General features: G+C 43.5%; 1 protein-coding gene across 1 annotated transcript in view; it reads right to left on the bottom strand.

Moving 5' to 3' along the window:
* The window catches only part of USH2A (usherin), a 388,199-nt gene that overhangs the window by 2,990 nt on the left and 359,854 nt on the right, over positions 1 to 25,355 (bottom strand). Inside the window, exons 62-71 of the mRNA XM_069009544.1 lie at positions 23,338 to 24,854; positions 21,988 to 22,306; positions 9,883 to 10,092; positions 8,476 to 8,714; positions 7,663 to 7,880; positions 5,502 to 5,678; positions 4,489 to 4,572; positions 2,381 to 2,625; positions 796 to 867; positions 125 to 355 (exon numbers count right to left, since the gene is read on the bottom strand). Coding sequence (XP_068865645.1) covers positions 125 to 355; positions 796 to 867; positions 2,381 to 2,625; positions 4,489 to 4,572; positions 5,502 to 5,678; positions 7,663 to 7,880; positions 8,476 to 8,714; positions 9,883 to 10,092; positions 21,988 to 22,306; positions 23,338 to 24,854 — 3,312 coding nt within the window. The remainder of the gene's footprint in view (positions 1 to 124; positions 356 to 795; positions 868 to 2,380; positions 2,626 to 4,488; positions 4,573 to 5,501; positions 5,679 to 7,662; positions 7,881 to 8,475; positions 8,715 to 9,882; positions 10,093 to 21,987; positions 22,307 to 23,337; positions 24,855 to 25,355) is intronic.

Here is a 25,355-nt window from a genome sequence, read left to right as displayed (position 1 = left end):
TCTAGGCCTTTTGGCTATATCTCCAGGAACTTTTGATACTTAGGCCTTTATATGATTCCAACAGAACAGACAAATCTCTAGCAGGTGACGCACAGCAGAGTCCCAGAGAAGCAGGAGCCCTTACCAAGCCACGGCCAGTAGTGCGATGGTTGTGAAGGATGGCATCCCAAGGTGATTCTTCAAAAGTCTTCTTGTCGTAGAGGTCGAGCAGCTGGCTGACACTGCGATGGAGAGAGGTGGGGGAATACGTGCGACTCAGCTGGCCCTGACTGGGCCTCCTTCCCCCAGGCCCCATACGGACGCTGCGGTTGCTTGTGGGAGAACCAGCCCCTGGAATTTTTGTATCTGCTAGTCCCTGTGAGGAAGACACAAAGTAATAAATAAAAAAATAAAGGGCATGGTTTTAAATACTTTATCTGAACAAAAAGCAGGAGTGCCTCAAAAATCATGCACAATTATAAACAGAAAAAACCCCAGACCCTTCCCCACTATAGAACAATCATTCAAAACAAAAAAAACACCAATGCTAAACCAGGATTTTCCCCAATTTTTTTCTTCTTCCTCCTAATTTTTTTTTTTTTTTTTGAAGGGCCAACAAACAGAAGTCCAAAGATTTTTGATTACCAGAAGGATAGCCCAGACTTTCACAGCAAGGGGATGTTTGCAGACCTTTTCATGATCAGGGGAAAAAATCATGCACCACCGGGAGAAACATGCAGTGTCAGATGCCTTTGTGCATGCTTGGGTCATCTGACACATCACACGTCTGGCCACTCTGCAAGCTGAGGACTCTACCTCAAAGTGCATCGTGTATCTTTTGAGAGTGACACTGCTTGATGAATCGGACGTGTCAGCAATAGTCTCAAACTGAGTTTAAAGAGAGGGAGGAAAAGCATTAGGGCAGGGCAAGGTGCAGTGTAGGTGTACCTGACAGAGGGTGTGAATTAGCTGCAGCTCTGTGAGGGAGAGCAGTGTAGCAGAATGTGGGGCACTAGGGGAACTGGCAAAGACCAAGCACTATATAAGTGGTCAAGTACCGTGTGGGCAGCCAGCATTGCTCGCCACGACCTCACTAACAATTGTAAAACAAGCCATTTTGCCACTCCATAGTAGCTCTGTCCTAACTTCTCAGATCAGTCCTTCAACTGCTGTGCTAAAGAACCTTCCTTTCTAATAAGTTCATGAGCTTCTGGAAAAAGAAAAAACAAAACAAAAAAGAAAAGAAAGGGCAAGAACATGAAAGGGAATTGTGCAGGCATGCCAACAGCAAAGACATTTTAAAGTCAAGAGGAATAACACAAGATGACAGACTGTAGAGGAAAAGGAATCAAAACCATGAGACCAAAAAAATAAGTTTCTTATGCTCATAGCCTTTGCCAGGAGAAGGGGCACACTGGAAATCCCATTGTGTCCAAGAGCTTCTTGGTTGAGGCACAGATGCAGTGTCTTGGCACCGAGACAAGAAGGAACAGAATGCATGAAGGATGCAGGAGTCACTATGCTGCTCCCCATCTCAATCCCATAACAATTACCATTTTGCTTTTGTTTTGCTTTTTCAAGGGGTAGAATAGCACTACTACTCTGCTACACGATGGAACATGTTTTTTATGTGGCTTTTTTTCAGAATTACAACTTTTCATGATAAAAATTATACAAAATCTTCCTCTTTATCACTCCCCAGTAGGCCCCTTCCTACCTCTCTGGTGGTCCCACTGTAGGTCTATGTGCACAAATGCACACATGCATTTTGTGAAATTCCCTAGCTTTTTCCTTAATTACTCTCTCTACTCCAAACCTTCCTGGTATGCAGCTTGTCCTAGAGCAGTCCAGCTGGGTGGTAGATGGATACTGGCAAGAAATAATGCCTCTCCCTAAGTCTTGTTCTTTGCAGGCATATCTCCTGGATACCTGACAAAGACTGTCAGATTGATCCTGGTTAGCCATCCACAGCAGGCAGCTGGGAACACATGAAAGGTTCCTCTGAAAAGCACATTTTTCACCTACCTCCTCACAGCATGCCAAAGACTTCTCAGCTCTAGTGCAGATGTCAACTAACATGAGGTGACAGCAGTAGCTTTGCATTTTCTGTGACTCCAGATCCAAAGTTTGTCTTAGGCATCAGAAGCATTTCAGGGCCTACAGACCAGGTGTCCCAGGGCTCTGTTTGGACTAAGCACCTGTGACCTTGCTCTCTGTGCCCATGTAGATATGGCCCATATGGGACCAGACAGTCCTTTCCCTACACTGAACAGCCTCCATTTTGTAACCAAGTGTGCAAAAAAATGTTGGCAGGAGGAAGAAAAAGTCCATGTGTGTGTTTGATGGGGCAGATGGAAGTATAACATCATGGATACACAACATTGCATTTTTCCAAACGTACCGGATGGGTTTCACCTGATGAATACACACTCATTGGTGATGTTCTTTTCTGGAGTGGAACTAAAGGAGGCCTGTCTCGTGCATAGGGTTGCTTGTGGACCTTCCTCTGAAGAATTAAGGAGAGAAGAATAGCCAAGAGGATCAATCCTAGAACTACCATCAGCACTGCAAACCACAACTCGTTGTAGAATTTTGCATGTTTGGACTCTGCTTTGTCCTTCTCTCCAGGTGTTGTCAAGATCAGACCTGTAAAAAAGAGGGATTAGGGGAGAAAGGGACAGTTATTTCAAGAAGCATTTAACAATATGCTATCCCTTTCCTCGCTAATAAATTAGGCAGAAATTTAAGTAATTTTGTCGTCATGTGCTTATTTGCACTTATGTTCAAGGTGGCATAATGGTTCAATATGCTAGCGGGCTGTAATAAAAAACTTACTACCCTCAAGAGACCCTGCTTAAAGCTCTGGCATTGCTGCTTAGGCTGGAAATCACCACTGCATCAGCAGCTCTTCCAAAAGGAGGTGGTGGTGGTGGAATGTGAGGAAAAATGGGTTCTCCAAGTAACCTTGAAGAGTGGAAATTACTACGGTAATTTCAGAGCAGTACAGACAGAGGACATTCTCTGCAGAACAACTGTGCAGTTACAGGCCTGTGCAGTTAACAAAAGAGAGGGAGGAAGGCTTTAATACATTAATACAAAAGCAAGCAACATGAAACATTTTACTACTCCTACCCCCCACCTGCTAGAAAACAAAACAGTCACTTGGTTGGCTTTACTCATTCACAACCCAAGTGTAAGGAATTTCAGTGACAGGATTTCTGGTTATTTGCAATCCTACATGTATAACCAAACTCTTGGCCAAGGAATTTCCAACACCTTTGCTTGCAAGCCTTCTCTGCAAGTTGCCTACGGTGCCATTCAAGTTTTCAATAAACTCTGGGTAAAAGCAACAACCAAAAGAACAAAGGGGCAGAGGATGGAAGGTGATGGACGTAGAGCAACTGAAAACATTTTATAATGCCTTTAAGACAGCCTTGCCTGAAATTCTGCAGGATAATGGAGTGAAAGCATGAAAAGGGATATAAGGGAAATGCAGAGTAAAGAGTAATTGCAAATATAAGGCAGATCTATTTTAAAAAGCTGGACAAGATACTACACAAAAAAGAACTTAATTGAACCAGTTAATTAATTCAGCTAGAAACGGTTTGAACTTGGCTTTGGTTAACAGAAAACTAAGGACTTAAAAAGCCTGGAACATTTTACTGTTAGACATCTACTACTCAATGGACAAGAGGATGTCACCACACCAAACTCTCTCGCTTCCACAAAACAGGCCAAAGCCTCGTGGACAGAAGGGAAGTGGCAGGTGTTATAAACTGGGTCCTGACAATGTCTAGTTTGGCATTCTCATAAACTGGCTAGGGGAACACATCCCAGGTGAATCTGCTCGTTGGTCAAAGGAAAGGAGCAGGTGGATGTCCCTTACTGGGTTGGGTGGGATACTGGAAGGAGAGAGGATGTGTATTTTCACTTTCAAACTGAGGAGGAACTTTGGAGGACAGGACTGAAATTCAGGATGATCCAAATTTGGAAATTAAATCTGGAAGAGAGCAGATTCTATTTAGCAGAAAAAAGCACAACATTTTGGAGCAATATACTTAGGTAAAAATAAAAGAAAAAATATTACATATCTGAGGAGAGGATCTGAAGCTAATTTTGAGAATTGTCCCACCCCTGTAAACATTCAAGGCCAGGCAGGAGGGGGCTTTGAGCAACCTGGTCTAATGGAAGTTGTCCTCCATGGCAGGGGGTTGGAAGTAGATGATCTTTGAAGTCCCTTCCAACCCAATCATTTTATGATTCTATGATGGTTGGACTCAATGATCTTAAAGGTCCTTTCCAACCTAAAGTACTCAGTATTCTATGGTGTAAAGGAACAGAAATCCATACATGGCAAAAAAAGCACATTACACACATACCTCATACACAAGGCACTAAGAAAGCCCCTGATACTGCAGTGAGATGCCATCCTGCCTGGCATGCACTACATGTCAAATTTCAAGCACAAACACATCAAATGAACAGGTGCTAGGTAATTTCTTCACTTACCAACTCCCTCTCCAGCATTGTACTTGATGACTGGTGTCATGGCACTCCCTTCATCGGTGATGCAGGTCACTTGAAACAAAAAGGCTGAGCAAGAAGAATTAGAAAGTACTGTCAGCAGCAGAAATAAAAATTCTGTAGGTGCTGCTTTTTCACTATGATTCACCAGTAAACAGCCAGCTCTAAAAAAACCAAGGCAGGAATAGCACATAACCCATCATAACCCACCTGAGTACCAGACCAGAGCTTCACAATTCTTTACACATGGGTATTGAATTTCTAAACTATGAACTATGGCAGATCATAAGCAATCATCACTATGATGTTGCTACAAAATAAGTTCTTCTTTCACCACTCAATTCTCCCTCTTCCAATGTAACTGGCAACTTTCAATTTTTTCATCACTGCCCTAAATCTCTCATACTTCATTCATAGCTAAAACAAACATCTTAAGAACATTTGAATTAAAAAAAAAAAGGGTATTAGCATCATTGTAGTAATCAGGAACATAAAAAATATATTACAAAATTCTTTGACATACAAAATCCCAATGTCATAAAAACAGAAAACTTTTTTCTTGCTGATTATTCTTTTCCTTTTTCCCCCTGTTGATAGTTTCCTTGTATTTTAAAGACTGCAAATTGTTCTAAGAGCTACTGACTTAATTTGATTCAAATGAAAATTCAAGCTTCAGTCTTTCCTGAAACTGAAGATTTCTGTACATTTCCCAAACCATAGCCCTGAAGGACGGAATTGCAACACAGCTCTAGGATTTGGGAAAGCTTGACCCTCACAGTGAATCAAAACAGTCTCACCCAGTCAGGCATAATGTTTAAGAGAAAGCTCAGCTCCATGGATGTTATTTCAAGGATTTGCTTAGATACATTTTGGCGTGCCTGTACGCGCCTTTGGTCTTAGCTTGGGATTGCAATGGAGATTTTTTTTTAATTTTAGCACACACTAATATTAACTTAGCTCAACAGACTTTCCCTGAGAGGAAGTGGTAAGAAACCGACTTTTGTCCGATGTCCTTGGCAAGTAGAGCTCGGTGTCGAAGCCGCTGTAGATGCGCTGCCCGCTCTCCGTCAGCGCGTACTCCTTCAGACGCCCGTTCAGCACGAAGGTGCGGCTCCAGTCGATGTGGATGGTGGATAAATTGCTGACCACGGAGAACGGAGCTATGTACCGAGGTGCTGCAAAACCAGGAAAAAGAGCTCATTTCTAGCCAGTAGGCTGGAAGTGATTCAGTGACTGAGTTATACAGTGAATAGAAGGAGATTCTGCATGATACAAGCTCTCTGCCACGTGCACTCCCTCTCTTGCATATCCATGTGTATGATTAGGGAAGATACAAGGAGAAAAGCAAAAGCTGCTCTAGCATGCCAGCCTCTGCACTGAGAAAGCAGAAATATATCCTGAAAACAAATATTGAACTCCCTCCCTTTGCCTTTGTGAATGTGGTACAGACACTAAAACTGCGTAAATTAAGGTAGAGGACAGGGAGACACAGGAGGTTGTGCAAGCCTGACTGCAGCAGGCTGGGCTGTGGGAACTGCTATGGAGAGGGTTCTTTTGCAAGCCCCAAGAAATTGCCAAGATCATCTATAACACATGCGCATATGTGAAAACATGGGGTTTCAGAAAAGCAAGAACAGATGGCAGGCAGACAGAAAGAAACCCAGAACTCACTTCAGGGAGGAAGAGTTCATCAGCTTGCTGACAAAAAACTTCATTTAAGTTTGAGGTCCTTTCTTGTGGTGTTGCCATTAAGCCATCTGCCCCGTATTTGCTGGTTTGTTCATAAGAAAGCTGCTTGTCCAGCTGCACTTTGCTGCTAATTGCCCACTGTCACTAAAGCAAGCCTTGGAGGTAAGAGGAAGCAGTCAGAGGGACTCAAGGAAGGAGACAGCCAGAGGGACTCTGGAAGCCTGGTGTGAAGAGGTCAGCAAGGCAAGAAAAGCAAGACTGAAAGAAGAGGACTTTGGACCTAGTGGGTGGGGGTTTAAAAATTGCTTTCAAATCCTTTTGCTCTATGTGTCTCACCAGCTCCTGGTGAATTTTCTCCATTTAGAAGTTCATAATCATGCTCCAGCCTTTTAACTTGCCATTTAATAAAACACAGCTTTGGAGATAAGGGATCTTTCTTTTGTTTGCTTGTTTTTTTTGTTTGGTTGGTTGTTTTATTGTGGGGTTTTTTTTTGGTTTTTTTTTTTGGTTGGTTGGTTGGTTTTTTTTGTTCTTTGCTTTGGTTTTGGTGTGGTACTTTTTTCAGTGGTGACATTAAAGAAAATCTGGGCCTGTTCCACCTGAAATTTTCAGCTAAGGATGTATCAGATTTCAAGTTTTTAGTAATTACTTGGCAGAACTACCAAATGATGCAAAAGAGGTTTTTAGAAAGGTGATTCTGAAATCCTGACATGAGATAAAAAGTGAACATCGTCTTTGCCCTGACCTGACAGACTGAGATGAAATGCCCATCTCATCTGTTATGGAATGACTCTGGCTACAGCACTATAGATCTTTTTAATAAAAGCTGATGTTAGACTACTACAAATTCAGTTTTGATGGCAAAATCTATTCTGCCTGTAGGCACAGGTCCTGCATGTTTAATTTCCATGCATACCCCACATGGCCTAAAGCACTGCCTGCGGTGGTTGGACAGCAACAAATTCTTACTTCAGTGTTCACAAGCATCCGGTCATTCAGATGACATCCAAGAAAAACTTTTATGACACCTAGCAGAAGTGTGGCATGAATTAGGATAGTAAGATTGTTCCTGAAAACAACCACCATGCCTCTTTCAAGATCTCCACTTTTCCAAGGGATTATTTATGGCAGTATATTTATTACTACACATCACCCTTCTGGTAATACTTGAACATTTTATGTTCTACAGCTTTGCTGCCCATTTTCAGTAAAATAAAAGGTTTCCAGGCTCCCAAGATAGAGGATGTGACATCAGATGATGAGCAAAGAAATATTTTTGAAGGAATGAGCAGTTCAGCCCCAGAGCAGAATTTCAATGAACATGCAGCAGAGAGACAGTCATCAGGGACATGGAAGAAGAGGTTTCTGGGGACCTCCTCTTTCCCAGAGGTGGGGAAGTCATTTGGCTCTGTGCAGCCCCAGGCCTCAGAAGCAGGCATCACTGGTTTGTGAACCACTTCTCATACTCACGCTCCTTTTCCGTAGTGAATCCGATCCATTCAGAGGCGCTGCTGCCAACAGAGTTGTAGGACACAACTCGCAGGTTGTAAGTTGTGTAAGGTTCTAGGTTGGACACGTTGGCACTCTGTCCTTTCCCTGTGTACTTCACCTCAGTCGGGCCCGGACTGCAAGCCTTCACTGCTGGCTGTAGGTTCAGAGGACACGCCATGTACACGTGGAGCTCATAGCTGGGAACAAAGTTGAGATTTTGATGAATGAAGGGCCTTAAATAACATACAAACCAATTCTACATTTCATCCTAATTGCTGTCTGGCTACCAGAGAAGAATAGACCTGATCCCAGTTTTTCTCTTGGAGATTATGGTCCTAACTGTCAGATAACTGAGCAGTTGTGGTGGTCCATAAGTCGCTCACAATGAAAGTATTGATGCCTGTTACCTTGCTGCTCACTTCTGCAAGTCAGGATTTTTGCCTAAGTAACTCCAGATTACAGCTATCTCTTCACTATTGATGTGAAGTTCAACTATAGTTGAACTCAGAACTATTTGACTACACAACCATAGCTGAAAACAAATCACCTCCACTCACAAGAGCTCATCCTTTCCACCTTCATCCTCCCCAATATCCTGCTCAGGCAAAACACAATCACATACAGTGTGTGTAAACACTTCCCAGATGGTGTTCAGGCCACAGGGAATGTCACCACCAACATGCCAAGGAAGGCCACAACTGTTCAGTGCTCTCAGCCATGCAATTCCAGCTGAAATGTTCTGGCATCACCTCCAGCCAAGGTGTTCAGGTTCAGCTGGGTAGCAGCTCCTACCTGGTGACAATGCCATTGGGTGACTGAGGCGCATTCCACTGGAAAGAGGCGTTCCTGGAGGTCACAGTGCGGATCTGCGGCGGAGGCTGCTCTGAGGGTGGAGCTGGCTGCGTGGTGAACTCAGCCATGGGTCCTTTGCTGCAACAGTTGAAACAGGTGCAGGCCTCCACGCCAATGGAGTATGTGGTGAAAGGTTTTAGCCCATGTATTGTCTGTTGGGTGGCAGTCCCTTCTGACAGCTGTAAAAATTAAGAGGGAACTTGTCACAGGTTCAAGCACCACAAGTACTAAATACTAAATAAGAATTATGGAGGTGAATTAACCCCAGAAGATGGGCAGAAGATTCTGCATGTCCTTTAAGTCTGACTAATGCAGCTGTTGTGTAATGGGAACTCGGCATTTTTCTCCCACTATGAAGTTAAAGGACACTCTTCAAAGGAAAAGACCATGCCATCAATGGCCTCAAGACATCTTTAGTTGAGCTGTGACCACTGTATGTCAACTGCAAATGTCATTCTCAGCAACACAGAAGCTGAAAACCATTAAAGAAAGACTCTGGGATAAGTGGTACTGAAGCAGAAAATAAATTAATGTGGAAAATAGCTCCATGATAAATGTGCTAGCAAATAATCATGCATATCTCACAAGCTTCCTCAATGTGGAGGCAGGAAACAGTGCTGGGCAGCATGACACCAGTGTGTCTGGTGGGTCAGGTCACTCCCAGACAGGAGAATGTGCTCTCTGGTAGGTACATCTAAGTCAAGGGCCAACATGATCCTGCTCTGCATTCAAACAGACATTGTGCTGGGCGAGCCTGTTAGGAAACTTTGCAAAGCTCAGCAAGGGAGACCTGGCATTTCTGGCAAAGGAATCAGTGCCCTGCTCCAAAACTGCTCACAGGAACTGCCACTTCACCTTTTCACCATAGTCGTTTGTTGGTATAGCTTATTTTAAGCCAAAGAAACAAAAATGTGTAGGAAACACCAACAAGAGGCAACATCTGCTCTCATTTGGCAGCATGTGATTTAGCAGAGTTCAGCAAAAAATAGGAAGGACAGAGTCAAGCAAGCAAAGGGAAGCACTTGGTACTTCTTGATGCCAGAGCCAAGCCAGCAGCATGGCAGGTGTGAGGGAATGGAAATGGAAGGCCATGCAGGCACCAATGGGACAAACTGGCTGAATCAGACACAGACACAGCCAAGTGCACTGGAAGGAATAAATGGGTAATGTGAAATCAGACAGCTTAAGCTCATGGACAGGACAGTGAATTGCAAAGCAGCTAACAATGGGAGGCCAGGAGAGAAAGGCAGTCTGTGACCAACAGTAGCAGCTTGTAAGAACAAAATTGTTAAAGCTAGAAAATACAAGTGGAAATGGAAGTACAGAAAAAGTGCTGACAATACTCACCACCACATCAGTCCCTGTGGTATCATTAGAAAACAGCCTGTAGATACTGACCACCCCGTTAGGCTTAAGAGGGGGGCTGATGCTCACCACAGCCACAGTGGATGCCACTGTGTTGAAGAGGGGAGCTCCCAGGCCCTCGGGAGGGGCAGGGCCTGTCCGGCAGCGGGACCAGCTGCTTGGTGTCCGGCCCACGGAGTTTACTGACCACACCTTCGGCAGGAAAACAAAGAAACTGTCACCAAAAGACTCAAGCCTACAAAACACCTGCTTTTAGCCAGAAGGGCTACTACAGCTCTACTGACACGGGGTAAAACATGGTGCAATGGCACCCATGGGAAATGTCCCTTGATGGCCACCCAGCACCTGTGTTGACCCAGTGATTTTTTAACAGAAGAGTGGAATATTTCCCACTGCCACACTTAGGGAAAAGAAGCAAAAGTCACATGACACACTCAGGCAGTGTGTGCTCCCATGTCTTCTTCACACCTGATCCCCACACTCTGAATTCCTACCATTCCTACCATGGTGTCATACCATGCCAAGAGGACTCCTGGAGGAGCTGTGATCAACAAGGACAATGTTTTCAAAGACATACTGATATCTAGTCCTGGCAATTTCTCCCTTCTGCACAATTTCTTCATGTATGCAGGCAGCCCCAATGAATTCAGCCTGGCCTTGGGTGGCACTTAAAAGTTGCGTTCACCTTGACTGAATCACACAAGCCAAACTCTAGTTATTCTTTAGAACCAGTGAGTTTTATAGGAACATCCTTCTCTTAAAAATATTAATGTATCAGTTATTTGGCAACATTCTCAGTAACTCATAATATAAATAAAGCCCACTGAAGTGTATAGTTAATTCAGCATCTCTCATTTATTTTCACAACAACATTTGCTTTATTGCATGAGCACAAAGGCAATGACTTCAGTTCCAAGATTTCAAAAATTAGCAGCTTGAATTAGGCCTGATTAAAACCCACATGTCTCTATGAACTATGCCTACTGATTTTGTCAGCTACCCAAAACCAGAGTGATCTGCAGACTACATAAAACTCAGCACTTATTAAACACACTCTCCAACAAATCTGCATGAAAATTAAATTTTGCTTTCATCAAGGACTGAATAAACATATGGAAGGATGTATAATCTTATTTATCAAAAAGCATTTGTATAATTAAACACGAATATCATAAAAGGTTGCCTTAGGTCATCATTTGCATGAGTAAGTAATTTGTAGAATGTCAGGTACAATAGACAGAATAGATGGATGTGTGAGCATATAGGGTTAAATTAGACTCAATATTAGCCAACCACATAGTGATCAATCAGAATGATAGATCTAAATGGCAATACAAGAGGACTGTCTGAGCGATTTTTAGTGTAAGTATTCCTTAGTAAGCTTTCATGTCGAGCAGTTCTAACTACAGTAAAACACATTCTTATGCGATCTACTTTGGGCACTGGTCCTGGGGAAGGGAATGTTGGGACTATATCTTGAACAAAGTCAGGAGGTTTAGAAGTACCAGGTCTTCAAAACTGACCCTGCGTCTTTCCAGCTTGCAATATTAATTTCCAAGAACACAGGATACTGCACAAGGAGCCATGGGACGGAAAACAGATAAAAACAAACAACTACAGTGGCTTTGAAAGCTGTGGTTCTGCCAGTTACAAACCCAAAGATCTTTCCTGATTCCATCAGTAACATACAGAACTATACTAAGTACAGATGATGCCCTGCAATAAAAAGCTCAGCCAAAGCACTTTCATTTCAGTGGAATCAGTAATACATCTCTGTTGTGAACTATTAATAAAGTCAAACTCTGTTCACTTTACTGCAGTAGGTCAAACCCTGTATCTCAGTTCAGTTCCAGCTGCTACAAAGATTTACCCACAGTCATTCATTTCAAGGGGCATATTTCTTTGTGGAAAGAATAAACCACATATGGAAAAAGCAGCTCTGTGTGGCACTGGCACCAGCTCAGCACTTACCTGGGCTCAAATGCTCCAGTTATATCCAGGCTCTGGCCGTAATGAGCATGGAGTGTAACAGTGACAGACCAGACCTGCTGAGCAAGCTGCCCACAGCTAAAGTGGAGGTGATGAGTTAGGAGCAGAGCCTTCCTGTGTAGCACAGGAATTCAGCTTCAGAATGGGATTCCCAAGGAATTTTGGAGGAGAGAGGGATGCAACTCACTTGGCAAACAAACACTTCACCGAGGGTTGGATGGAGAGAACTCCCTTCATCAATCCCTCACCTATCATAGGTGCGTACACCTTGTCTTTTAGGAAGAAGTCTTAAGTCACAGAATCACAGAATAAGCTGAGCTGGAAGGGACCCACAAGGATCATCAAGTCCAACTCCTGGCTCTGCACAGGACCATGCCCAAGAGTCACACCATGTACCCAATAGTGTTGTCCAAATGCTTCTTGAACTCTGTCAGGCTTGGTGCTGTGACCTCTTCCCCAGGCAGCCCGCTCCTGTTACTAAGAAAGGGCCAGGAGCCAGAAAAGGCCACTGTCACAGAAGATCCCCATCCCAAGCAGCACGTGGTCCTCTCGTGCCACAGAACTGAGAGATTTATAGCAGAGATGAGTCCTTCTGACCCTGGGACATTCTGTTCCCCATTATCTCATTTGCTCTTGTATTTTGCGCAGGACTAATGTGCATTTCGGAGGAAGTAAAAGAGCAAAACAGAAGGCTTGGAATTCCTGAGTGTTTCTACTGTCACAGCAGCCCAGTCACCCCTGGGAAAAACAGAGAGAAAGAAGGATAAAGAATGAAAGAATGACAGTGGGGAGGCCATCATTTGTCCCAGTGCCAATTTCTATTTCCACAGCTGCATCCAGAACTTCATCACTGGGTGCCAGCAGTTTTGAATTGCTTAAATAGAAATGAAGGCATATCCTGTCCCGAAAACTGTGGACAAAATAATGAGAACATGATGTGCATATGAGTGTGTGGTTGCTTTGAGCCTGGGAATGGGCTGAAACCAGAAGAAAAGCAACAGCAATGTTTTTGGAGAAGCACTGCTGCCTTCCCTCCCCTCTGTTGCAGTGCCCTGTATCAGATACCACAGTTGTGGGTTGGGAGCCCGACTGATGAAGGGACGTCCTGCTTGTGTGAGCAGGGAGGTGACAGTGACATGCAGATACTCCTTAACTGGCTCCTGATGCACTTTCATCTCCTTGCTTAGGTGAGAACAATGTAGCAAGGCCTCTTGTACTTGAGCAACCTTCAAAGCATCTTCCCGAGCTGATGGTGCTGTCCTCACACACTGCAGTTTATTGTCACCTCATCACCAGGTCTGGGGTCATTAGTGTGGCCTGGGGTTCTAATAATAATCTTGTAAAAACAATTCCAATCCAGTGCAGCCTGGAGGAGACTGAGGGGACACCTCACCATGGCCTGCAGCTTCCTCATAAGGGGCAGTGAAGGGACAGGCACCAATCTCTGCTCTCTGGTGACCAGGGACAGGACCCGAGGGAACAAAGTGGTGTCAGGGGAGCTTTAGGCTGGATGCCAGGAAAAGGTTCTTCACTCAGAGGGTGGTTAGGCACTGGAATAGGCTCCCCATGAAAATGGTCACAGCACCAAGCCTGGCAGAGCTCAAGGAGGATTTGGACAACGCTCAGGCGCATGGTGTGACTCTTGGGGTGTCCTGTGCAGGTCCAGGACTTGGACTTCGATGATCCTTGTGATTCCCTTCCAACTCAGGAGATTCTGTGGTTCTGTGACTCTACACTCATCCCCTTCCATACTACAGCTAAGTGGTTAAAGGACTCCAGGAGTCAGGTAATTGAGGTTCAATCACATGCTCCAACAGAGGCAGTTGGGCCTGCTGCTCTCTGGAGTGGGAATGCCCGAGTGGATGACCCATCTCTGTTCTTGGGATGCTCCCAGTGATCCCTTTGAAGCTGTTTCATTTTGCATGAACACAGCTAAACCAAAGTTGACTGGGCAAAGGAGGAGCAAGCAGGAGCAGACATGATTCCCCAGCCCAGCACTTCCCTACAGAGGTTGAAGGGAAGTTGATGTCCACACCATGCTGCCACATGTCTGTCTCTCTGGAAAAAAAGGCTGAGGTCACAGCCACATTTGTGTGACAGACAGACATGCTCGGAGCTTGCCTTCTAGACAGACACCAGCTACTCAGCCCTGCCAAGACATGTGTCCAGCAGAAACCCCCTCGGTGTCTGTGAGTCTGTAACGCCAGTTTCTGAGACAGCTGTGACAGCTAAACAGGACTTCTGAGGATCTAAATTCCAGATTTACACTGACCTTAGCTGGATTCCCTTAACTCCCTTTGCTTCTGCTCAACCATCTGTAAAAGGATGGATGGTTATACAAATATTTCCCTGTGAGAATTGCTGTCCAAGTAAATCCTGGTCAGTGCTTGGAAACCCGGGGCAGTAAATCTCCAGAACTGATGGAAATACTGGTGTTTAGCCACTTCTTTGCAGGAAAAAATGGGGCAGCATGGCAACAATATCCACAATGAGCAGTGTCTTTAAAATCAGAGCTCATGGCTTCTCAAAAAGTCACAACTAAAAAGTCATGGATGGAAGGTGTTGCCTGGCTAGCCTGGTTAAACTGAAATTTCATGATTTAGACTTTTGTAAAAAGCTGTTTGAGGTAAAAAAAAAAATCTTTATAAATTGTGATATAATCAATGCCAAAAATATTCAACCTCATTAACAGAGAAATAAAAAGAGCTTAATAGGCAGCAGTATTATCTTCTTAGAATTATGAAAGACAATACAGGAACATGGGGAAAACAAGAAGCAATCACATCTTAGGGATGTGTTGAATGACAAAACACAGACAGCAGAAAGCCAAGAAAAGTTTCTTCTATCTTGACTTTCTGAATATTCTGCCTCAACAAGCATTAAGTCTGACATCATGGTGCATGGCTCAGCACCCTGCCAAAAGATGGGTTGTTGTTAATTGCTGCACTGTCCCAAAAAAACCAGGAGAGGGCTCTGAAATCAGCTACCGAGGGTTACTAATTAATGTTTTATCAATCTGCTGGCCCCTGGCTCAGACTGCATTTTGAAGTGCAGCCAGAGAGAGAAGAGAGGGGGGAAAACTCTCTGGAGACTGTATATTCAGAGGACTGAAGAATTCCAGTTACAGGTAACTAAGCTTGTTTTTTTCCATCATAAATTGAGCCTTCACAGATCTCTGCTCCTGGAAGAAACCTGTGAAACTCAAAATGATCACAGGACAACCTCAAGGTTCATTGGCAAAGCAAGAAGGGGCAAAACCTATGAGGAATAGGATGAGAAGTTCTGAGAAGAGAGTCACCTTAACACGGTGAACCTGTTCAGGCTTAGTAGAGCTAACAATCCATAAGGGCAGAAACAAGGGCACCAAAATCACCTGGGGTACAGATACACAAAAATCATGTTACTGTAGATGCTGACAGTGGAAGAAGCCCGTGAGATGACTTCCATGCCTGAACCACACATATTCATCTGCTGCAACACTCTTGAAACCCCAAATCTGTAGCAAGGAATGTTTGAGCTCAAAGTCCTGCAAAGGGGACCCTCAAGCAGCCAACAACCCATGGAGAATGTGAAACTCTCCCTTATTGGAGAGATCTCGCTGGGCAGAAGGGTGCTGGGGGCAGCTCGCTTCAATGAAGGCAGCAGTCCTGAGCTGCTCCTGACTTCCCAGCTCAGGAAGAGCTGGGATACTCTGCATAGCATGGAGGCCAGATGCTTCTCACCCCTCCTGTTTGCAAGAGAGCAAGCCAAAGAGCTGATTACCAACCAGCAGTGGCTTCTGGCTCCCTCCAAGAGGCACTGTACCTTGTGCTGCTTCGCACTGTGCTTAGTCTGTGGTCCATCACAGGTGCCTCTCTGAGAGACAAGATCTCAGCTCTGAATGTGTCAGCAGCTGGCACCAAGTTCCTGCAGGTGCTCAGAAAACAACCTTTTGCCTTAGAAAAAGCCTCATTTGCAAGTCACTACCTCTCCTTGGCTTTGAGCAGTGCTCAGAGCTGTAGGGCAGTTATGCAGGGCTGTAGGTTCTGGGGAACCACAAGGTCGGACCAAGCCAGCCCTTTTACACGTGCACGTAACTCTGTGTGTAAGAGTCAGGTACAATTTGGATTTCTGCTCTTATGGCAAGCAAAGACTTCACACACCTGTGGCTTCTGGTCTTTCCAAAAAGGATTAAATGCTGGCACTGCTTGGCACATGCCAGGAGAGACAAACTATAGCAGAGCGGTTTGTACCGCTCCTCTCTTTCTGAAGCTGTTTCATGGAGACCTCAAAGACCCAGCACTACTTTGAAACTTTGCTTTGGATTTCTTGACTCAGATTTGTTCAATTTCTAACCCTGCACTTACATAAATGCAGAGTTTTCACAGAATAATTCTTTTCCAAGATAGCAAGATATTTTAGGGTCATGTAAGATCTGACATCAGTAAATTCAGAAACACAGCCCCCAGTTTTTGGTTACATTCAAACAGCAATCTTCAAGGAAACTGAAGACTACAATCTTGGCTGGTTGAAATTAGAGAAAACCAAAGGACCTCCCTCTCACCATCAATTGCAACATCCTTCACAAGTCTTTGTGAACGGACTGCTGTACTGGCTGGCTAATTTGGAGTTACTTATGTGATGTCAGCAGAGCTCAGAGCACAGAGCATGTCTACCGAAATCCTGCATTCAGCATTGGGGTAATGTATTCACATCTGGGCACTTTAGTGTCAGGCAGGTATTAGAAAAGCAGGAAGTTTAAAAAGTAGGCACAGTTTATGGTGGACAGAGCAAAGGCAAGGGAAAGAAAGTATCAAATCCATTCATGAGCAGGGGTAAGAGAAGGTAGTAATCAAATGTGTGCTTTCTGATTGCTCCTTCTCAGATCCAAACTTTTCCCTCTTCAACAATGTTAGTCTCCTTATGGAGGTCATAAACATATAATGGGATAGATTTCAGGTCCAGGCTTCCAGCACTGTGATAATTAGAGCCTCTTAACATTGCTATTCATCTCCACTGTTCAAATGCTAATAATAAAACTACTAAACCCATTCTGGAGAAGGCAAAGACAATAGGCAAAAACTTTGGGACTTAAACAAAATTACTAAATTTTAAAGGAAGCTCATTCCATATGACATAGTATAATGTCCGTAATTAATGAGAGATGTAAAAAGGTTTAACTCTAAAAGATAGAAAATTAAATCATTTGTTTCCTATGGGTATATAATGAGATAGTTACCAAGTTCCCATGAGAGAGATAAGCAGATATTAAAAGGTCTTTCCAATACCTGTAATGGCTAAGGGCAACAGCTAATTCAATAGATTCGATCAAAATCACCACTTCTTTCTTTGCTTCTGATTTATTACTTTGGCTGTAGTTAGTCATCACTCATTTTAGTTTGCTTTTCAGCAGTCATAAATTATGCCTCATAAATAAAAAGATACAATCAAGGAAATCATATCAAGCCATCTAGAGCCCTGGAGTATACTTTCCCCTGGTACTCACACTAATGTCTTTTTAAAGGATAGCTTGCCATGGTTTTGAATATGTCAGAATCACAATTTACTGAGGTCTTGCAAGAGTGGTGCTCGAAGAGTCTCACTGGTAAATTTGGATGCCAACAAATACAGACTAATATCTGTATGTAATGTAATGAAAAAAAAAATCAAGCTTTTGTAAAGAAACAAGCTTTTGTTGCATCAACACACCTGAATTTAAGACTGTGTTGACAAGAGAAACATACTGCCTGAGGTGGGGCTTACTGAGCAAAATTACACGGTTTCAAATGGCCCTTTTCCCTATCCTGTGCCTTCTACTAGGGGAAAGGAAGTATCTCCTTCTGCAAAAGGATATTTCAGGTAGGTATGATCATTGCATCAGTGAAACAATATAGCTATGTCTGCTTTACTTTTCAGAAACTGAGGTCAAGCTTGGTAGTCTAATGCAGATGTAGTATGAGAAAATCTCTTTAACTGGAAGCAAAACCTTGTAAGAACAAACAATCTTACAAACAAAATAACAAGCAGGGAATGGAAGAAAGAACTTTTTTTTTTAATGTCTCTGCTTTGCAGTGCATCTTTCTGTCAGAGAGATGGGAAGAAATGGGGAATTAAAACAATGAAGAGGAGCCAGATATGAGGGATACTACACATGGGTGACAATCCATCACTGGTCAGTTGGAAAACCAGTTTTACCCCATTTTAAACTGCAGAAGTCACTGACCTGTTTGTCAGTAACTAAGCAGCACAGACTGGAGCTCAGCCAACAATTTGACAGATAGGCTGGTAAACCAAGTGTCCTTCCTGGCACTGGAAAGTGACCAATAGGGCTAACATATTCTACACCCCATGTAGTTGGTCCTTCCTTAATCTTCATGACTTTGCACCCATTTTTTTTTCTTTTTACCTCTACAAAGTCAAAATATGATTTGTTTTCTCTTTGAGAGGACCCAATACATATTTACCCTGGTGTGTCTCAGGGTATTTCCTAGACCCTTCACTTGGCTGCAGCAAGAGGAGGGTGAGAAGGACTCCACACACAGGAGGGATGCTGTGCCTCCAACAGTGGTCAGAGGCAGGCAGCTCCAGCACTGCAGGCCCTATTTGGCACATTGAACAGTCCTCCTGGAGAATAAACCTCTGCAGGGAGCCATAAACCTTTCTGAAAAGGGACAATTGTAATCTTCTGTCTTTTACATGTTCTGTGCCTGCCAAATAGAAATAAGGACGTCTCCTAAACCAGGAAGACATTAAGCCATTAATCTAAAGAAGCAGTTTTAAGAACACAATTAAGTGCAATTGTGGAGGAGTGATACTGCATTTGCATGGAAATCACACCATACTGTGACAGCTCTGCTTTGCTCTAAATGCCACAAAGTCTCTGCTCTGTTTCTCAGCTTCCTTAGCTGAGAAAAACGGGTTTGGCTCTATAGGCTGCTAGATGGTAGCACTGCACACGTCTTTCAGTGATTCCTGAGGAGGGCTTACACATTCTGCTTCAGAAATAGTCAAGGAATCAAAGGATTGCACTTGCAGACTCATTAGGTGTCATGAGTTGTAATGTTTGTTTAAGTCGGGGGGGTTTCAGGAGATCATGCAATAGCACATATTTAATAGAGTTGGGGATATCAGGCAGAATTCCAACAAATACCTAGAAGTTGCTCTAGAAAATGCAAATATCTAAATGTACAACTAGACCAACAGAGGGAATTTTGAAGATCTAAGTGTTTTGGAGTATGGAACAGTAGGCACTGTATGACATGTAAAAACCCACTGAAACCTAGTAGGTGCTGATAAGCTCATGTAGATGCTGGCCCTTAAAGTATAAATAGGCTTCCTTGAAGAATAGTGATCAAACATTTCGGGGCCATAGTCCCTTTTGTCATCACGAGCTTCTAAACTCACTTCATCATTTCTGGAAGTACAAATTTTGCACCTAGTCTTATAAAACTTAGTATTCAGCTGAAGTTTCCAGGAAAACAAACAAAAAATAACAAAACAAACCAACAAAACCCAATGAAAAAACTCCCAAAAAGACCCCATATTCAAAAGTCCTGGTTTCAGGTCCAAAAAAGCTATTAGAGCATTGAACTAAATCTCAGTATCTCCAAAAATGCCAGAGAGAGTCCCATCACAGCACTTTGATTTTATCTGCATTCTGCTGGAGGAAATTCAGATGCATTTAAAGTTTTATGTCCAGCAAACAAGCCTCAAATGCAGAGACAGGAGAATCAATATCCAGCTTAAGTGAAATATAAATCTGGGTTTCATCAGCATAATAGCAAAAGCCAAGCCCTACACTTATGAATAACTTGTCTCACAGGCAAGATATAAATTGTCAACAATGGAGAGGCTCAGAGTAGATCCCAGAGGACTGCTGCAAGTGACTTCAGCAGAAGACAAACAGATGCATTGAAAAACCTCTCATGGTGAAATAAATGGCCACTGGTGAAAAAAACCAAAAATGATTTAGAGTTCCAATCAAAAGCTCAGCCTGGTTATGGAGCAGAACCAAGATAAAAAGCTAAGTCTTGAATACAGCACAGTAAAGCACAGGAATCTGATCAAAAGGCTTCTTTTTTTTTTTTTTATTTTTCACTGATAAGTCATTAAAAATGTTGGCTGAAGAAAGTCTCTGTAGTATCAACTTCCCCAAAAAACAGCTTCTGACTGAGATAATTAAAAGTTAGTCCAGCTGAGAACATCACACAGCCAATACCTACAACATCCAGCTTGGAGAGCTTTTCTTCATCTAAGAAAGATTCCTAAAAAGTATGGTTTGGGTCTGCTACCAATGCTTGCTGTCTACTCAGCCCCATCTGCACTTGAATTCTCATTCCTCACAGATCCTGACTAAAGCAGAAAGGAAAACTGGTCTAACAATAGTTCGGCCGACACAGGCTGTACAGTCTCCATCCTTGCATCTACAAGGAGGGAGGACTTGATCCAGAACTCAGCTGGACATAGCCCTGAGAGCCTGCTCTATCTGGACCTGCTTCAAGCAGGGAGTTAGGCTAGATGCCTTCTGGATGTCCCTTCCAAACTGCACGACTCGATGAGTCTATGACACAGATACATACAGCAGCTGGACAGAATAATGTGATAAAGCAAGTTTTTAGGTTTAATTCTTCATGGTTTCTGGCTACTAAAAATGAGAAAGCAACAGCAGTGGAGCAGAGCTATCAAAGAACCTGATCTACTCAGTGTGCTCTCATCAAACTTGCAGATGACACCAAACTGGAAGGACCAGGTGATATGCTGAAGGGCAGGTCTGCCAGTCAGAAGGGCTTGGAGAATGGGAATTTCAGCAAGACAGATGCAAAGTCCTGCTCCTGGGGAGAAATAACTTCTTTCACCCTCACAGGGTCAGCATTACTGACCAACCAGTGAGCACCTCTGCTTGAAAGGACCTAAAGGTCTTAGTAGATAGAAAGTTGAATACAAGCTAGCAGGGTAATCTGGCAGCAAAGACGGCCAACAGCCTGAGCCATTTAGCAAAAGCACAGTCAGACAATTAAAGAAGTGATTACCTGCCTTTATTTAGTGTCTGTTTTGTTTTGGCCCCCAAATACGAGAAAGGTATTGATAAATTAGAGCGAGTTCAGTGGAAGGCCACCAAGGTAATCAGGGGGTTGGAAAAATTTGCCTATAAGGAGAAGCTGTGGGACTTGGGTTTGTTCAGCCTGAGGAAGAGATGGCTTCAGAGGGACCTGATTGTGGTCCCCCAGCACCTACCCACAGGTAATGAGAGGGTGGAGCCTGTTTGATTACTATAGTATGTGGTGGGAGGGGACAAGAGAAAACAGGTGTAAGTTCAAGCAAAAAAGGTTCAGACTGAACAAAACAAAAACCCTTTTTTTGCAATGAGGACAGCCAGGCAATGGAGCAGACTGTCTGTAAGGTTACAGTCTCCTCCCCAAAGGTTTTCAAGATGCAAAACCTCATCTGACCTCTTTACTGACCCAGGTACAAAGTTGGGCTGGCTGGCCTCCTGAGAGCCCTTCCAACCTGAATGATCTTGTGATCCTATAAAGCAAACGAGCCTGTAAAAGAAAGATTGCACCACCTTGCTCAAGATGTGGAATGCACTGCTTCAGGTGTATATGAAACAAAATGAGAAATAACACCAACCATCAACAGCAAGTTCACTTTTGAACCTCTCAAAAAATGTGCTTGTCATTCTAATGACTGATTTAAAGAGAAAACAACCCCAGTCCCTCTTGATGTAAACTGCTCTAAGATCATAAATTAAAAATTAATTCACAGTAGATTGGGGGAGGATGGAAAAAGAAAAAAGGAGTAATGAAAAAAAGCTGCCTTCTAAGAACTAGAATTTGCCTTAACAAGGACTTGCTGAGGCTCTGGAGGGTACAAAAACATTCAAGATACACAGGGACCTACCACTAAGCTAAAGAAAAACAAATGCTGAATGAATGTATTTCTTGTATGAAATTATTTTCAGCTTCTCAACTCCTTAAAATACATTCACAATAATCATTCAGGTTTCACAATGCTATTAACATTAGAACTGAGATGTCTATGTTCATTGTAAGTGTAAAGTAAGGCTCTCAAAGTGTACTGAAATCATAATCAGAGCTGCTAAATAGCTTCAATTCCCACCTGATATTCATACTCCGTGTAAGGCAGCAACTTCTCGTCTTTGAAGGAGGTTGAAGAACCATTGTAAACAAGTGAGAGGTCTAAATTTATGTGAGCTTGAGTTGTTCGCCTCCTGTAAAGTTCATAGTACAAAATCTTCCCGTTTGGCTGCTTGGGGCCGGTCCACAGGATGGAAGCAGTCGACTGGAAGCCGCCGGCTGTTTGTATTTCAATGAGAGGGGCCGGCTGCACTGCCGGCGGCGCCTCCAGCGTCTGTGCCGATGCCCACTCACTGGAGGCACAGCCCAGCTCCGTGCAGGCTTGGAGCTGGACTTCGTACCTTCGGGAGCACAAAGCAGGAGAAAGGGGATTAAAACGCTGCAGATACAAATATAAACTGTGCGTGAGATCTGGCAGATTTCTCAATTTCCCCCGGTCTTTGGAAATTTTATATAGGAACACAGTTTGTATGAATACACAGATTATGTGCTGTGCTTTATATAGCAAAGAGGAAGAACACTGTCTTCTGGGGTTTTCTTTGGGTGTGGTTTGTTTTTTTTCAGAGCACAGTTAACATCTGCAGGAGTCAAGTGATCAAAATAATTTTGATTTTGATTATATAAATCAAAATGATGATTCATTTTAAGAGATGATTTGGATGTCATTTGAGAGCTGTATAACTCCACTCTACTACTCTCTTTGGATTTAGATTAGTTATATGTAAATAGTAGACAAACTTATCAACCATGTAACATACACAAATTATGCCTACACAAATACATAAGGAAAGGTCAGGTAAATAATCAAGAATTAGTGAGGAAGATACTACTTCAGTATCAAGTGTGCTTCTGCAGGAGAGTCTGGTACCCTCTCCTAAGTTTTAGCTTTCACTTAATCACAAGTCACTCATTTCCAGCTCAAGGGTTCAACCATGTTCCTGGTGTGACCCCGTTAATATCAGCTCAGCTACACTGTGAATGGGCCAGCTACCACAACTTTGGTCTCCCCACCCCGAATGTTGTCAACTAAAGCCCTTTTTATTCTCAACAGCAAGTTCTATTTATTCTCAACAGCAGACACCATGTGAAAGATACACCGGTACAAGATTGCAGGTTTTGGAGTCTATAGCAGAGTGCTGAATTACCCCTTCTATTAATTACAACCTAAGTCAACACTATGCACTTCGCTAAGATGATATAAAGCTGGTGTTACTATAAATTTAAAAGAAAAAAATCCTTGTTTTATTATTTGCTTTTTAGCAAACAACCCTATGGGTCTGACTATCTGTTTAAGCAAGATGGCTGAGTTGTCTGCCAGCCCACTGCCCCACCCCACAGCATTTATTCAACAAATGAGTTCTTCCATACTTACCTGCAGTAGGGCTGTAGCTGTGCCACTATGTATGACCGTCTCAGAAAGGAAACATGAGAAGCATCAAAGTCAAAAGTCTTCTTTCCTGTTTCCCCAGGCTTGTGGACTGAGACTGTGTAGTTTCTAATGTCACCGTTTACTTTGATAGGAGGATCCCAGGCCACCAAAATCTCACTGGAAGACCATGCCTGCAGCCGAGGAGGCAACATCCCAGATGGAGCAGAGGGGTTGGTTTTTATCCGAGCTGAGGGACTGGTCACGCTGCCCTGGCTGTTATTTGCTGTGACAGTGTAGCTGTACTCCATGCCTGGCGTTAGGGTGAAATCAAGATACCGAGTTTCCAGACCAGAGTACACAAGTACACCATCCCTCCTTAGGTCATAGCTTGTGATTTTGCCATTGGGCTTATCTGGGAGTTTCCATGTGATTTCAATTGACTCTGAGCCCATGACCAGCAGCCTGGGAGCTTCCATGTTTAATGGTGGAGCCTCCATGGTCTTCACAGACTGAGACGTGCTAGAGGTGCAGCCCCCAGCAGTACAGGCGACCAGTGCAAAATCGTACTGCGTGTAAGGCTGCAAGTTAGAAACCAACATTTGCAAACTTTTGCCAGGATAATACTCTTCATTGCCTAATTTCAATACGTACTTGGTGATATCTCCATTTTGTATTTGGGGAGGTGCCCAGGATGCACTGATTTGAGTGGCACTAACAGCCCGCAGAGATGGGGGCTCCACCAAGGCAGGAGCTGCTTCCAGTGTCCGTATTGCAGCTGGCTCACTGGTAGAGCAGCCCCCCATGGTACAGGCAACCACTGCATAGCTGTACACCGTGTAGGGCAGCAAGTCCTCGTCCACATAGCTGAGAGTAGAGGCGTCAAAGCTGAAAGGGTAGAGAACATCATTCTTCAGCAGCCTGTATGACTGCAGAATGCCATTGGGCTGTGCCGGGGGCCTCCAGGATATGAGCACGTTATGGGGGTTGGCTGACACCACGGATAACCTGGGGACAGCAAGACTTTTTGGGGCAGTTTGACTAGTCTTTGCCACTGTCCAGGAGCTGTCAGCGTAGCCTGCTGCATTCCAGGTGCGTATTTTATATTCATATCTTGTCCATGGCTGCAAACCTTTATCATTATATGTGAATGTATTACTTTCAGTGTTATATTCTGTGAAAACAATTTTCTCATCTTCTGTTGTTGCTCCGTGCCCCACACCATTCTCTTCTGTGCGTCTGTGAATAACTTCATAGCGAATTATTTTTCCATTCGGATTAACTGGCTGCAACCAGCTCAGTTCAATGTTGGTGGCATTCACTGCCTGGATTACAGGTGCCATTTGGGACACTGGGGGAGCTTCATCTGTCCAGACTGGCTGGGGTGGAGAGCGAGTGCAGCCTGCTGCATTGCACGCCTCCAGCATGAGGGTGTACAGGGTGTAGGGCTCGAGGCGCCGGAACAGGAACTGGCGAGACAAACCGCTGTACTCCAGGTGGTCATCACTGAAAACATTGTAGGTCTGGTGAATTAAGAAAGAAAAAGAAAGAAAGGCAGGCAGGGAAGGAAGGAAGGACAGAAGCCAGGATAAAAGGAAAACAAAACAATACAATTTTTGTCAATAACCAGTAGATGAGATCCTTAATCTTTGCAATAGGGTAAGAACTATTAGCCAACGATTCAGAAACTTACTTTCTTGCTAGTAACAATCAGATCACTGATACAAAAGGAATGTTTTGATCCAATTTTCATGATTTTTTCATTTTGAATGCAGTAATAAATCACTTAGTGACAGTTTTCATTATATTTGATTGTTATCAGGTTTCATTGCGAGGCTCTCACAGGCCAGCAGAAAGCTTCTCACGGACTAGCTCTAAAGAAAATCACTTAAGGAAAAAAACCTCCAAATAAACCTCTGTAGTTGCAAACCTTGCAGGTAAAGGTTTACACTCAGTTGAAACCACTGAGCTAAGTCTCAATTTTCAGAACAACATTCTATCAAACCTAGGTTTTCTAGAAACAC

The sequence above is a fragment of the Aphelocoma coerulescens genome, chromosome 3 (assembly GCF_041296385.1).
Source record: "Aphelocoma coerulescens isolate FSJ_1873_10779 chromosome 3, UR_Acoe_1.0, whole genome shotgun sequence".
In the NCBI taxonomy this organism is placed as follows: Eukaryota; Metazoa; Chordata; class Aves; order Passeriformes; family Corvidae; genus Aphelocoma; species Aphelocoma coerulescens.
Note: the sequence above shows the minus strand (reverse complement) of the source record. Positions and strands in the feature narration are given on the sequence as shown.